General features: G+C 42.2%; 1 protein-coding gene across 2 annotated transcripts in view; it reads left to right on the top strand.

Moving 5' to 3' along the window:
* TRAPPC9 (trafficking protein particle complex subunit 9) overlaps positions 1 to 15976 on the top strand; it is a 257231-nt gene that overhangs the window by 17350 nt on the left and 223905 nt on the right. For both annotated transcript variants that reach the window (XM_088676018.1, XM_088676019.1), the window contains exons 3-8: positions 3712 to 3857; positions 4683 to 4811; positions 5710 to 5736; positions 6313 to 6434; positions 8658 to 8783; positions 12317 to 12533. In XM_088676018.1, the coding sequence (XP_088532144.1) occupies positions 3712 to 3857; positions 4683 to 4811; positions 5710 to 5736; positions 6313 to 6434; positions 8658 to 8783; positions 12317 to 12533 (767 nt within the window). The remainder of the gene's footprint in view (positions 1 to 3711; positions 3858 to 4682; positions 4812 to 5709; positions 5737 to 6312; positions 6435 to 8657; positions 8784 to 12316; positions 12534 to 15976) is intronic.

Here is a 15976-nt window from a genome sequence, read left to right as displayed (position 1 = left end):
TTCCTTGCTGACTTTTATTCATGTGGTCTAAGACCCAGGCAAAGGGACCTTCCATAGAGATAAAAGCAGGAGATGCTCTGTCTGTATGTTCCCTATCTAGCTGAAGTGGGTTGGGGAGAATGCCAGGACAGAGAATGTTGCTGCTCACATTGGAAAGGAGGTAGGTTGCTCCAGCCTATAAATTACATGCTTATAAATGAAATGGTGCTCAGACCATTTTGTAAAGAGCAAAGCAGCTTCTGCAGGGGCCGGGGTTTAGAGGAGTTTAGAGTAGTCTTCCGTGACAAGACTTCCACAGAACTAGAGCCACTACAAAAAATAAAATAAAACAAAAGTATAGTTTAGTAATATTATTATCAAATGCTACTGGCTGTTTTCTGCTTTTATTGCACCTATGGGAATTTGATATTACAAATATTGCAGGGGCATCAACTTTCTTCCTTATAATAGCTAAATGTTAAAATGTGGTTATTTAGGTACAGGCAGCAATATATGGCAATAAAATTTTCTTGAATGTTTTAATAGCACTGTTTTTCCTAAATGCACTGAAACTCTTCTTTAAAAGTTTGTTTTTTATTACTTCTTACTCGTATCTCATAAAATGTATACAGTTTAGCTAATACTTTTCTTTATGCTGTATTTACTAGTGTTTTGTCTTAAAACACAAGCATACATCTTTTCAAACATCACTGCCGTGCAGGGCATATGGAATGATCCTTTAATTAGTCAAAAATCTTCTACTGAGATTTGGACTTGAGTTATAGAAAAAACTGTTTTGTATGCACAAAACTTAATGGGTCTTGAAGTAAAAAAAAAGCATAGTTTCATTACTGTTCTGTATGCATCAGTTTCTAAATATTCTGTAGAGGCATTTGTTGAAGAAATTCTACTTTATTGGCTATGGGAACAATCATGTGCACAAAAACTGTCATAAAGCAAGCTGGTATATGTTAAGTTGGCATAAAGTTATACCAGATCCAAACCCCATTAGCAGCTGGACTACTGCTGCAGCTCTGCCTATGCCTGGCAGAGGAAAAACAAGTCTTTAAAATAGTATTTTACTCTTGCTTGCCAGGCCACATGACCAAGCTGAATGGTTTTACGATCCAGCCTAAATCCCCACTGTCTGGTCTCGCCCCTGCCATGCTCCCATAGTGTCTGTGTGGGTTTTTTTTTTTGGGGGGGGACTTCCATTGGTTTTGACTCTTTGTTATGTACTGAGCTGAATCCTAGAACAATAGGATTCAGAATCAGCGGGAGCTACCCAATCCAACTCCAGGTGGAAGTGAATCCGCAACCTGATTGGCCTGCTGGAGCAGCCAATCAGGCGGCTGGCAGAAGTGAATCTGCTACCTGATTGGCCTGTAGGAGCAGCCAATCAGGCTGCAGGCAGAAGTCAATCCACAATATAATTGGCCCACAGGTGTAGCCCTGAAGTAGCCAATCACGCAAGGCCCATTGTGTAAATAATGTATATAAGCAGATGGTTTTGGGAAAAGAGCCATTCGTCTTCTCTTCTTCTCCTTGATGAATATGAGCTGAATAAAGAGCATGAAATTCACTCTCGACTCCGAGTATATTTCACTGGCGACGAGGATGGGATCCTGCTGAGCTGACCGCCACCACGCACTGCACCGCAGCACCGCCACCTGCTGCACCGCTGCATCGCACCGTGCATCCAGGCTTCAGCTCCAGGACCCAAGGAACCCAGAATGGCAACCGACAGCAGCTTCTTGCCATTCAAACCAGCATCAGGAGACTGGGAAGGGTACGCCGCCCGTTTCAACTTCCTCCTGCAAGCGAAAGAAGTCACCAACGATGCCATGAAGAGGGCGACATTCTTCAGCGTCTGTGGAGAGGAGACGTTTGAAATCGCCCGGGCTCTCCTTGCACCTAGAGATGTCGCTACCGTCTCTTACAAAACAATAATGGAACGGCGCCGCCACTGCGACCAGCTACGGCGACGATTCCCAGGAGGAACCCGGGAGGAGAGCGGGACAGAGGGGTCCCAAGGGGACAGCAGGGCAGTGAGGCCTGTAGAGCGAGAGGGGTGGGCAGGGGAAGCAGAAGCAGTAGGCACAGAGGGGCGCCCCGAGGCTGGAAGGACACCGGAACCAGAGTCACAACCTAGTGGTTCAGTGGCGCCAGACCAGACAGCCCCGGCACAGCCAGCAGCCTCGGAACACGAGCCAGAACCAGAACCCCTGACCAAGGAACACCCCAGGCCACAACGCACACGGAGGCGGCCAGCAGACCTTGGGGACTACGAATGCAACTTCCCGGGCAGGACTGGAACTTAGAGGGGAGGGGTGTTATGTACTGAGCTGAATCCTAGAACAATAGGATTCAGAATCAGCGGGAGCTACCCAATCCAACTCCAGGTGGAAGTGAATCCGCAACCTGATTGGCCTGCTGGAGCAGCCAATCAGGCGGCTGGCAGAAGTGAATCTGCTACCGGTACCTGATTGGCCTGTAGGAGCAGCCAATCAGGCTGCAGGCAGAAGTCAATCCACAATATAATTGGCCCACAGGTGTAGCCCTGAAGTAGCCAATCACGCAAGGCCCATTGTGTAAATAATGTATATAAGCAGATGGTTTTGGGAAAAGAGCCATTCGTCTTCTCTTCTTCTCCTTGATGAATATGAGCTGAATAAAGAGCATGAAATTCACTCTCGACTCCGAGTATATTTCACTCTTCATTGAGAGAATTTCTTTTAATGAAATTACTTCCTTGTTGCTATCTATTAATACTTTTGAATCTTCAGAGAGATTGAGTTTCAAATATCTTGCCATTCTGAAATTCCACGTTCTTCACATATACTGTAATATAGTCTTGCAGTTCCTCTCAAGCTGTGGAGCTAAGTTAATGCATAAAAAAGTTTTGCTTTTGCTTTGCTCAGTTTATAACCTGATAGTACATTGAATCATAAACAATTTCATTTCACTAATGTAAACAATAATTAAGCAACTAGTGTCATCTGTCTGTATCAAAAGATTCCATAACTATTAAATCACACTTAGAGGTTGCAGTGCAAAAGCCCATGAGTGGCTTTTGTGGAATCTCTGCCATAGATGTGCAGTTTTAATTTAGTGAAAGTTCTTCATTGATCTTGGAAATTCTATCTGAAAGCCTCTTTGAATTTGCTTAAGCAGTGCTCAGCTGCCTCACCCTAGCAGAACAGCTTCGCTAGCCAAGCACTTCCGTGATGTCAGGTCAGCTAGTAGCATAAAAAAAGAATGGGACAGACATGGAGGAGAGTGAAGAGGTCAGAGGATAAGGAGAGGCATGTACGTTCTTTGGGTGATGGTTGCCAACACTCAAGATTGCTTGCACTGATACAACTATTGCTAGTGTTGCATATACAGAATGTGGTTTTGCTTCCAAACATGTGATTTATTATTATTATTATTATTATTATTATTATTATTATTATTATTATTATGGCTATCTTTGTTTTTATTTAGCCTTTTACATCAAGTACATTGGTGGCTGAAACAGGTCTGTCTGCTCATTGGTGAGCAGAAACGGCTATTTATTTCATCAGCTTTTATATCTCACGGTTGTATCCTGAAGTTGAGGAGCACAGGGTGGCTAAAGATCTGTACATGATGGGTAAATTGATAGAGAAATGTTAAAGCAAATAAATCTAATGCTTTCTGGTATACTGAGGTCAACGAAGCTAATCGATCTCTGTATATTTTGTGTTCTAGACATTATAAGAAGCGATGCCAGGGTCGTATGCGGAAGCATGTCGGTGACCTATGTCTGCAAGCCGGGATGTTGCAAGATTCCCTCGTTCACTACCACATGGCAGTGGAACTTCTCCGTTCTGTGAATGACTTTTTGTGGCTTGGAGGTGGGCAAAAGGAGTAACAAAACGTAACTTTTTTTAGAAAGCTTTCTTGACCCAGGTTGCAATCTGATTAAATTATATTTGGAGCAGCTCCATTGAGATCAGTGGATATATGATTTATATCCACTTTCTGCCTTTACTTGATACAACTTAGATGGAAATTAATTCATGTTTTAAGTCTTGGTAATGAAACAGAAGTGACCTTAACATCCATAATAAATTGTGATCCACAGGGCTGGGTACGGTAGTGCACACCAAGGGAACTGTTGCAGGGAATGGCAGGTTTACCTCCTAGTTGTTCATCACTTGTAGTTCTGCTTCATTGTTTTGAGTGTACAGCAGGGGTTGCCAACCCTTTTCGACCAGTGGACACATTTCAGATTTGAGAGAGTGATGTGGGCAGCGGTCACAAAACATCCTTTGGGGTCATGAATTTTGGAATAGGAGATTATGACATATTGCATTCATATTCAATCTCTAGCCTTGCTTTCTATGCATTACATGTATTTTGGAGAGAAACTTGATAGCATGTGAGGCTGTGAGTGATATTTGGGTCATTTCTGTATGCAGAATGGATGGTAACATTGGAATCTTTACTTGGTATTTCACACACCTTGCCTATGAAAGGAATGGTGTATTTTAAGGCTGCTTTGGCAGTGCTTTGAGATGACGACAACAACAACAAATTTTATTATTTATACCCCACCCATCTGGGTTTCTATTGGCCTGGGCCAGCCTCAGCACCTGCTTATATTTCTTGTACAATTGAAATCACATGAGTGGGCTTGTGAAATTGCTGCCACTTAAAATACTGTTTTTAATCTGTAGCTGCTCTTGAAGGATTATGTTCAGCCTCAGTTATCTATCATTATCCTGGAGGCACAGGTGGTAAAGTTGGTGCAAGAAGAGCACAAGGAAGTTCACTTCCTGCAGAGGCAGGCAACAGGCACAGACCAGGTAAGCAATATATTTGCTTTTTCTTGGAGGATTTTCTCCCTAGTATGTTTGGCAATTAAGTATTTGGCAGGCTCTGGTATTTCGCCTAGGCACCAACAGCCATCATGGCATGATGGGAGTTGTCGTTCACTGCCATTAGTTAGGGCTGTAGGTTGACCACTCCTGATGTAAACAGACAATGCTAAGCTAAGTGTGGTGTAGTGGTTAAGAGTGGTAGACTTGTAATCTGGGGAACCGGGTTCGCGTCTCCGCTCCTCCACATGCAGCTGCTGGGTGACCTTGGGCTAGTCACACTTCTCTGAAATCTCTCAGCCCCACTCACCTCACAGTGTCTGTTGTGGGGGAGGAAGGGAAAGGAGAATGTTAGCCGCTTTGAGACTCCATGGGGTAGTGATAAAGCGGGATATCAAATCCAAACTACTACTATTACTCTTCTTCTTCTTCTTCTTCTTCTTCTTCTTCTTCTTCTTCTTCTTCTTCTTCTTCTTCTTCTTCTTCTTCTTCTTCTTCTTCTTCTTCTTCTTCTTCTTCTTCTTCTTCTTCTTCTTCTTCTTCTTCTTCTTCTTCTTCTTCTTCTTCTTCTTCTTCTTCTTCTTCTTCTTCTTCTTCTTCTTCTTCTTCTTCTTCTTCTTCTTCTTCTTCTTCTTCTTCTTCTTCTTCTTCTTCTTCTTCCCCAAAGGTCTAACTAAGTAACTTGTGTAGAGTCATCTGTCAGGCTGTAGGAAAGTATGTGATAACAAAGTTTATCAAAACCACTTGGAAGCTGTTTGTTTCAATGTCAGTAATGGGTTTTTCTAAGAATTCTGCAGCTGTTTGGCATGTTTTCAAATATATTTAATAGCTTGGGTTTTCTTTGGAAATACATAAGGTTAATGTTGTCATTTTGATTTTTCTTTAGGGGCACAAGAAGTTCTTATTGATCCAGGTATACTGTCTTATTAATCTGCTGTGTCAATATATATATTTGTGTTAATTGTTTACTAGTTCCTATATGTTGTTCCTAAAATTCTTTCTTTGAAATAGTAGTTTCTACTTCATATAATCTTTAAATCATTTTTTTAATTTTCCTTTGGAGAACAGGCAAATTCATTTAAAATGTTACATACCATTAAGTAGCATTTCCTTCTGCTTGAGCAGGACATTTCCTTGGTTATAAAAAGATCTTCTGGAACTTTGCGTTAAATTGTTATTTTAGTAACATGTAGACAACATAATACAGTACTAATTTGTTAATTTTGCCAGAGATTATTTTATGTATGCTTATGTTATCAAAATAAGATATAATTTTCAACTTTTTGTGCAATTAAAAAAAGAAAGAAATCTAATTCTGTGACAATGAATCAGCAAAATGATTTTTATTTACATTCTAAATTTTTTAAAAGGCTGTTTCATTGCTAAAACTTAGTATTGGTAGAGTTAATTTGTCTAGAAAGGCTTTTCTGAAACATTTTTTGGTCTGCTTTGCTCTTACCCTGGTGTCATTAACTTTCCTCCAATGCAGGAGCCCTCACTTCAAATGGCATTAATGCAGATACCAGTACTGAAATTGGACGGGCCAAGAACTGCCTAAGCCCCGAAGACATCATAGATAAATACAAAGAGGCCATTTCTTACTACAGCAAGGTGATGTTGCTACATTATGAGAGATTTTGATCTGTGAAATAAAGGCAGTCAGCTTCATTTTGAGCTGCATCTATGATAGTGGGCACATGATTTCCTGTAAGAGTGTACAGTACTTCTGATGGGCATACAATATAGTGTTCGTGCTGTCGAGGTGCTAACTGTATAAACTGCTGAAGTTTCCTAGAAAATGGCTTTTTATAGTTTAAATGTTGGTTTTAGAGTAGAATGCTAGGCTTACACACCATGCGAAGGAGAACTGATGCTTACTTTGATATTGTTCGAGAGTTTCCCCTACTTTCAGATATAGCAATGAAATTATGGTTTATCATTGCGTGAGGATTTATTGCAGGGGTCAGCAAACCTTTTCAGCAGGGGGCCGGTCCACTGTCCCTCAGACCTTGTGGGGGGCCGGACTATATTTCGAAAAAAAGGAACGATGCAGGAGTACCACGAGTCCCAGTGGCAGCTTACCTGTGTCTTGCGAGAGGCAGGGCCTGGTGGCAGTGGCGGAGGGACGATGAGCGGTGCGTGAAAGGGCTCTGGAGAGGGGCTGCATAAAATGGTGGCCGCTCAAGCGCTGCTGCTGCTGGCACCAACAAAGCCCAGCCCCCCCTTCTCCTCTAGGCAGGGAGGGGAGAAGCCAGGAGGAGAGGGAGGAGGCGCCGCTGCTGCTGCCGTATGAGAGAGAGAGGGAAAGAATGTGTGCGCTGGCGATCCACGCGGCGAATCGAGCCAGATCCTGAAGGCAATTGGGCCTGATCTGGCCCACAGACCTTAGTTTGCCGACCCATGATTTATTGGATTTGTCAGATCCCTCTCCCTTTTCCAGGATGGAGATTGAAAACTTTCACTTCTGCTTTAACTAACTATGGTTTACTGTTAAATCTGAAGCTGGACAAACTGGGAATAGCCTTAGCTGCGGTTTAACGAAACAAGCCAACTTTAAACTGGTTTATGATCCTGGCTTGTTTCCAGTAAATCATTGGTGGGGAGCCTTCTGCCTGTGAGCCTAATTAGGTCCACCAGGCCTTGGAGGTTGACTCCTTAGGTGGTTTTGGGGGAAACCATGCGTGCTTTTTCGTATGAGGTCAGGCCTTGGAAAGTTCAAGGAAGGATTTTCCTTTGCAGACACAGCTTGAATTTAAGCCAGAGATGCAAAGGAAGAGCTGTGGCTGCAAAGGAGGACTGTTCCTTTGCAGCTTTACTTGGAATTTTAAATTCCTGACATCATATGAAGTCAGGTGAGAGATTATAGGTGGGTGGCCCTGTTCATCTCTCCAAGTGCCCTCCAGAGGGTTGGTTACTGCTGGATCCAATTCACCCCTGCTGCAGCAAACCTTAATTAGACTATCCATATTTTATGGTTTGGACATAACTGAAAATAGAAGTAAAACCTTTTTTTTTCTTGATACTGTGCTGAAGAATGAAGGAAGTGAGAGATCAAAGCTCATTTATGTAACAATAAAACCATAGCCTTGTTTCTGAATACAGTCACTGTGTTTTATTTTAACTGAAATGGCCTCTGAAGGAGATGCAGATCATTGCATTGCAGTTCTGGCCCCAAACTCTGCAACTCTTGCTAAATTTGTGAACTTGGTTCAAATGCTTTGGAAACATTACATTTCTCTCTCCAGAGGCTCCAGCCACATTTGTTGTGACAAATAGTAGCTTTTTTTTTTTTACTTTCACCTTGTACGTAGATTATCTCAAGGCAATGTACAAAATGTAATAAGAACAACTAAGTTAAAAACAGCACAGAAAATAACACAAAATGGACACCCCTGGGTATTCATCCAGCTGGGAAAGCTTGTTGAAACAAAAATGTCTTTAGTTTGTTGTTGTTTTCCAGAAAGTGGGCACCTGTTGTATTTCAGAGTGACTGTTGTTCCACAGAACAGAGGCAGCCATGGTGAAAGCCCTGCTCCGAGTTACTGTGGAGCAGGTTTCTGATATGTTTGGAATTTGAAGAAGAAGCTCTCCTGGGACTGTAGTGAACTCTCGGCATATAGGGATGATTAGCCCCTTTCCCAAATGATTTGCTTTGAATTCAGGTGTTTTCTGGTTCAGTTTCCTACATGAAACCCTGGAGAGCAGCTCATAGTCATTGTAGGTGATACTGAGCTGGATGGACCAATGGTCTGACTTGGTATCAGGCAGCCTCCTGTCTGCCAAATAGTTCTGGTTTTTTGGTACATCACTTAATAATATGTTCTTGTTTTATAGTACAAGAATGCTGGTGTAATTGAGTTGGAAGCCTGTGTGAAGGCCGTGAGAGTGTTGGCAATACAGAAAAGAAGCATGGAGGCTTCTGAATTTCTTCAGAATGCTGTTTATATTAATCTCCGTCAGGTGAGTACACTCTTTATCTTTCAACTAAGAATGGATTGACTTGATTTTTTGAACTTTTTTTTTCTAATTAGCATCAGCCCTTGCTCATCTCCAACCTTCAATTGCCACTTTAGTGCTGTGGGAGGAATTTGTCACGTTACATTGAATAATCTGTCATTTTAACTTGCCAGATAGGATGATTCCCCTCTCCTCCCACCCCTTGTGCTCTTCTGGGGTGTCTACTGACCACCTCCTTGGAGACAGTTGTTTTTGGAGGGTAGGGCATGCATGGCAGAGGAAGAGCAGGGGAGAAAGCCCCACTGTGCAAATGCAAGTCTTTGCATAGGGTTCCTGTTGACAGAACTCATTAGGTGAATTTGTTTTTGGCTTGTATGAAGCCAGAGTTCCAGTTACATCCAAACTGCGAATTCCCGCTTATTGTCAGTTAACAAGCAAGGATGATAAGTGGGGAAATGCTTAATGTCATTTATCAAGCAAGGCTAATCTTGACTTGTTTCCTGAAATTAAGCCAGAGTTTCCCAGTTTGTATGTATTGGTAACACTGGCTTAATACAAGCCAAACGCAAAGCACTGAAGTGGTGCTTGAGGAGAGGAGGGCTTGGCCTTGACGAATTGTTCCCAGCTTGATAAATCATGTTTTATGAAGCCAGAAACGATAATTTAAATTGAGCCATTGTTTGATAATTTCTATAACCTTACATTTGAAGACTCAGTGCCAATTCAGATAAAACCAGTTCAAGTGAGAATCCAGTGAAAAGGGATTTAGTCTGGAGAAGCTTGAGCATAATTATGCATAATTGAAATGTGCATTGTCAGAGCATTAGGGAAGAAACTTAACTATTGTGCCATTATTGAAATACCTTAATAGTGCTACTCCACTGTATGATTTCCTAAAAGGTACATTACCACCGTTTGACCCATTCCAGAAATGAGTGGAGTCGTGAACGCACAGAGGCCAAGTGCTTTATTTTGATGGAGTGGGTAGTGGGTGTAATATAGTGCTTTATTTTGATGGAGTGGGTGTAATATAGTGCTTTATTTTGATGGAGTGGGTGTAATATTGTTCTTTAAGGTAGCTGAAATGGAGGACTTGCAGTGGAAGTGACTGAATTTGGGGGGGGAAATGGTTATAGAGAAGACAAAGCAGTGAATATTTCCAAATATTTTGTAATATCAGTTTACGGTGTGTCTATTGAATATGAATGTGATCAACCAAGTGTTGATAGCTCAGTTGATTGGAGCATGGTTCTGACAATGCCAATGTTGCAGGTTTGATCCCAGTAAGGGACATCTGAAGGCAGTCCTGTTCAGGGAGGCTTTTAATGTTTAATAGATTACTATGTTTTATTTTTCTGTTGGAAGCCGCCCAGAGTGGCTGGGGAAACCCAGCCAGATGGGCGGGGTATAAATAATAAATAAATAAATTATTATTATTATTATTATTATTATTATTAATTATATTCCTGCATTGTAGGGGGTTGGACTAGATGATCCTCAGGGTCCCTTCCAATTCTATGATAGTTATCCCTAGACTATTGTCATAGAGGAATTTTGAGTGGAACAACACTCATCACTCACCTTTCCTTTCTGAGCATTTGTAATTTAAGGTGTTGTACTGCTCTCATTTTATTTTCTTCAGACAAAATATTTCTCTAGAGGGTTGAGGAAAATGTCAACAGCAGTTGCGGCAGGCTTTCGTTATGTTGTATATTTTTCACTAGGGGTCAGCAGTGTAACACTGTAGGAATTGGTTATTGCTGTGGCTGGAATAGTGCCGATATAAAATCTTATTGCTTAACAGCGTCTTGAGTTAGTCAAGCAAAGGAGTTTTTTCTTGCAGGTTTATTTCTGTCTTAAAATATTCCAGTCAAACAACAGAAATAATGAGCCCTGATGGGATTTGATATTACAAACAGAATTTGTATTGTGGGTTTGTGGTATTTGATGCCTGCAAGATTCTTGTTGCTCATTGCCCAAGTTGGGTACCCAGTTAGACTATTTGCTGAACAATTTATGAAGTTAGAACTCTTACGTATGTATAAAATTGAAATGCCACCTCGCTTTTCCTCCTGAATTTCCTGGGAATATGTGATTGGGATCACTTTCTTTTGTATGCTTATGATTTTGCTGTCTTTTGCTTAGGAGCTAAAACATACTATATTACTTCTGTATAGGTGTTGTTATTTAAAGCAATTGTCAGCTAGTATTCACAATCAACATTAAAAATTCAGTTCTCAGAGTACCATATAGTCCTGGATTCATAGGGTTGCCTAGCATCAAATAAGGTGCTTGTGCTAGCCAAGTTGAATGTTTGGCTATCTTTTCCCTCCAGACACCTGAACTCTGTGCTGCTCACTAACTGCTTTTGAAACTCCTGTCAGCTTCATAAGCAGGTTGTCTTGTGGTGTGGGGGCTGCTGTATGAGCAAGCCAGTTCTAAAGCAATTTAGGATTATGGAACCAGTCAAACAGTTCAATCATTTCTGGAATAGATCAAATAGTTCTAATGTACCTTATAGGAAATCATACAGTGGAGTATTATTTCAATAACGACACATTAGTTAAGTTTCTTCCCTAATGCCCTGACAATGCACATTTCAATTGTGCATAATTGTGCTCTAGCTTCTCCAGACTAAATCCCTTTTCACTGGATTCTCACTTGAACTGGTTTTGTTTGTGTCTTCAAATGTAGGGTTATAGAAAGCCTTCTTTACACTACTATAAAACTGCAGAAGTGCAACTATGATACCTTAGCTATTATAGAAAATTTTATATGCACATGTCGGATTAAAATTATCTTAAATATTTCTACAAGTGTTAATATCAAGTCTTTAGGAACCCAAAACATAATTTTATCTGTTGTACTATGATAGTCTTCTGTTTTTCCGGGAGTCTGTTAGAATCCAGCCAATCATTTGTTGATGTTGTTGAGATTTTCAGGCCAGTGTGCTGCAATGCTTTATATTGACTTCAGATGAATTCTTTGCATTTATTATTTCCTTACTGCATCCTGCCTTTCTAGCTCAGCACTTGAGCCACCTGAAGTGGCCAGCATGTTTAAAATGCAATGACCACATACTGAAAACAGGTTGTTTGGGGAGTAGCAGTTGACCATCAACACCAATACTTGTAATAGAACAGAGCTAGCAAAATCAACCAACAATATACTGACAATTTTTGGGAAAGATGGCTAACCAGCAAAATATATACATTCCTGCAAGGGAGAACTGCATACTTAGCGACAGAAAGCTGCTTTTGGATTATAATGCAGTATAAGTAGCTGTGATTTATCTCTGGGATGCATGCATTTCTCTAGAGTCTAGTTGGTCATTATTTTATGTTTTATTACTGTCCAACTGCCATTTCATTGCTTTTTTCTTTAGGATGTCACATTGCACACCTTTTAGGTTTGGGCCCATTTCTTTTTTCTTGCCTTTTTATAAAACCTTGTAGTAGTCTGTATGCTTGTATGTATGATATACAGTATCAGCAGGTTTCAGAAGAACCTTTTAATGAGTAAACTTTTCTCCGCAGCTTTCTGAAGAAGAAAAAATTCAGCGTTATAGCATTCTTTCTGAGCTTTATGAGCGCATTGGATTTCACCGCAAATCTGCTTTCTTCAAGCGTGTGGCAGCAATGCAGTGTGTGGCACCTAGCATAACAGAGCCAGGGTGGAGAGCCTGCTATAAGCTGCTTCTGGAGACCCTTCCTGGTTACAGTCTATCTCTGGATCCTAAGGATTTCAGCAAAGGTACAGATAGTTTACCACCCCCCCACCCCTAAAAAAATCCCCCCCAAACCCTCATTGTCTTGCTTGCATCAAGCCTAGCAAATAAATGTACAGAAGTCAGAAGACTGAAGTTTGAATTGGAGGCAGGCATTTCAAGCAGTCAGCTCCACAAATTTACACATACACAGTCATGAGACAAAGCTTGGCAATAAAATGCAAACTGTAAGGCAGATTGTTTTGGTCTCCTCTCCTCCTCCTCCTCCTCCTCCTCCTCCTCCTCCTCCTCCTCCTCCCTCTTCTTCTTCTTCTTCTTCTTCTTCTTCTTCTTCTTCTTCTTCTTCTTCTTCTTCTTCTTCTTCTTCTTCTTCTTCTTCTTCTTCTTCTTCATACTTGTGATAGCCCTGTGGTGCACAGAGACCTTGGTTGTTATTATTGTTTAAGTGTGTTTTGTGTTAAATACTGACAGAGGTGCTACTTCAGGTTTTATAGAGGGGAGAGGGCAAACATGTTTTTGTGGAGATGGGGAAGATTCTCAATAAGGTCTGCTCTTGAATATGTTCAGGCTAAAAGTATATTGTTACAAATGCCCTGTGCCCTCTCTCTGCCAAGCAATGGCCAGAGCGCATGGGGCCACAGGCAAACACACAGGGTCCGTGTCCCTTTGGAGAACAGAAGACATGGTGGAGACTGCTGTGCTTTAAGAAATAGGGTTTATTCACTTATTTACACCTTCGGTCTGCACAGAGGGAGTTCAGATCTTACAGCATGGCCCCCAAAGCATTGCAGACAACCTCCCCTGTTCCCCACAAAGATGGATATCAGCCGTACTTCCTCCTTCTCCTGCCCAGAAACACTTGCTTCAAACCTCCCTTTTCCTGCCCCCTCAAACACACAGCCCATCACCTTGGTAACATCTCACCCCCAGGCTAAAGGATTCCTCTCCACAGTGGCCCACCTTTGTTTCCTTAATGGCCCTAGCTAGGCCAGGCTGGTTTGCATGAGCCAGCCCAGGAATTCCCTGTATTCCCTTTCTGGCACAGTTCTGTACTTTATTCCGTATACCAATTACAGTGGTACCTCGCAAGACGAATGTCTCGCACAACAAAAAACTCGCAAGACAAAAGAGTTTTGCGTTGCGCGAGGCATTCACAAGACAACGAGGTTTTCTATGACCGTCGCTTCGTCTTGCGAATCACGGCCATAGAATGTAGCGCGGGAAGGCGGCAAAGGAAGATCAGCTGTCAGGGCGGGAAACTGACAGCTGATCTTCCTTTGCCAGGGGGGACGGAGCCGAAGCGTGGCGCTATGATGGCTGCCCCTGCCTGTCTTCCCCTTGGCTCGGGGAAGACAGGCGGGAGGCACCTTCTCCGAAGCCCCATCCCGTGCCACCGCCAGTCCCCCGGAGCCCATAGGAACACATTGATTAAGTTTCAATGCATTCCTATGGGAAACTGCGACTCGCAAGACAAATTTTCTGTAGGACGAATTGAGTCCTGGAACGAATTAAATTTGTCTTGCAAGGCACCACTGTAATCAAAATCCTAGTACTATAACACTGTTGTAAGAAACACCAATTTATATTACAGGTAGGTAGCCGTGTTGGTCTGAGTCGAAGCAAAATAAAAAAATTCCTTCAGTAGCACCTTAAAGACCAACTAAGTTTATATTTTGGTATGAGCTTTCGTGTGCATGCACACTTCTTCAGATACATCTGAAGAAGTGTATCTGAAGAAGTGTGCATGCACACGAAAGCTCATACCAAAATATAAACTTAGTTGGTCTTTAAGGTGCTACTGAAGGAATTTTTTTATTTTACCAATTTATATTGAGAGCATTTGTCATAGTTATTTTTAATTCCTCATAAAATCTAAAGATGCAGCTACTCCTGAGGAAGAATCACAAGTGTTGTGAAACATTGAAGTGGTGGGAAGGATGCAGCCACTGTCAATCTTCAGTTGTAGTCCTGAATGATAATATGATATGATCTACATTGTAGTTTCTGAAGTTTCTAAAAGTGTTGCAAATGCATATACCATATACCCTTGTGTATAAGCCGAGTTTTTCAGCACATTTTTTATGCTGAAAAAGCCCCCCATGGCTCATACTCGAGTGAGGCAGGGGCGAACGAAGCATGAACGGTACCTGGGATGGGGGGCAGGGGAAACCGACCATACACATGCGTGCACCGTCCATATGGCGGCAGGATCGCCTGCTCACGGCGGTAGCCGCCGCCTGTACGGGCGGTTTGCCACAAACACCTGCGTGGCTCTGCTCGCTCCCTCTGATTCACTCACGCAGCCCTTTGGCCTGCTCCATCAGAAGAGTCAGGCATCGGGTATGCGAGAGAGGGAGAGCCGGGCAGGTCGCTCTCTCTTTCCCTCTCTCCGCCCACACGCGCCTCCCCCACCTCACCCCACACCGCCCAAGACAGCGGCAGTGACTCTGAGGCGGTTAGAGCAAGAACAGACGCGGGCGGGGATGGTGTGCCTCGGGGAGGCAGTGGTCTTTGCCGCTGCCACCGCTGCTGCCGCCTTCCCGTCCTTGATGTGGGGGTGAAGAGGCAGCAGCGGAGGGTGTAGCCATGAGCAGAGGATCTTTTGCACGTGGCTGTGGCAGCGCGATGGCACCCATCTTATCTTCCTGCCAGAGCCTGCAGCCTCTGCGTGGTCTGATGACCGCTGATATCACCACTCTTCTTTTCTCCTGCCCACCATAGTGGGCAAGAACCTGCCCACTTCAGTGTTTATTTACAGTACTTAGTCTGCTATATTTTATTTTTTATTTTACTATTAACCCCTATCTGGACCCTGTGTTTCCCACCCTAGGCTTATACAGTACTCGAGTCGATAAGTTTCCCCAGTTTTTTTTTGGTAAAATTTGGTGCCTCAGCTTATATTCGGGTCGGTTTATACTTGGGTATATATGGTAATAAAATAATATACCCCACTATATACCAGCTAATGTTAATAACTTCATGAAAGCTGCAGGTACAGGCCTAAAGGTAGTCATGGCTATTAACTTCAGTGGGTCTACTCTGAGTAACAGTTAGCTGAACACAACCCCAAGTCTCTCTACATTTGAGGAACATTAGCTTCCATATTTCATATTTTATTCAAATATGTGAGTATGGCAGGAGTTATTTCTACATAATTTCTTTTTTTGAATTTAACTAATGTGAGGTAATTAATTTTAAGTCCAGTTTTCTGAGGATAATGGTAAAAATGATTTATGTTTAGCCCGAGTGCCTAAATTTAAGTGTGGATGATGCAGTAATGAGAGGATTTGAGAGAAAATGTATCTTGGATTTGAAGAACATTAATAAACATCTGAGTGATTATGATGATTTGTGTTCAGTGCTACAGTATAATTTAGTTGATGAAATGGAAAATATTAATTTGATTTTTTTCCAGATGGCAGTAAGATTTTACTGTATAACAGAAGTGGCACTATTCAGTGGTATAGTG

The sequence above is a fragment of the Zootoca vivipara genome, chromosome 8, assembly GCF_965207765.1.
Source record: "Zootoca vivipara chromosome 8, rZooViv2.hap1.1, whole genome shotgun sequence".
Taxonomy (NCBI): Eukaryota; Metazoa; Chordata; class Lepidosauria; order Squamata; family Lacertidae; genus Zootoca; species Zootoca vivipara.
Note: the sequence above shows the minus strand (reverse complement) of the source record. Positions and strands in the feature narration are given on the sequence as shown.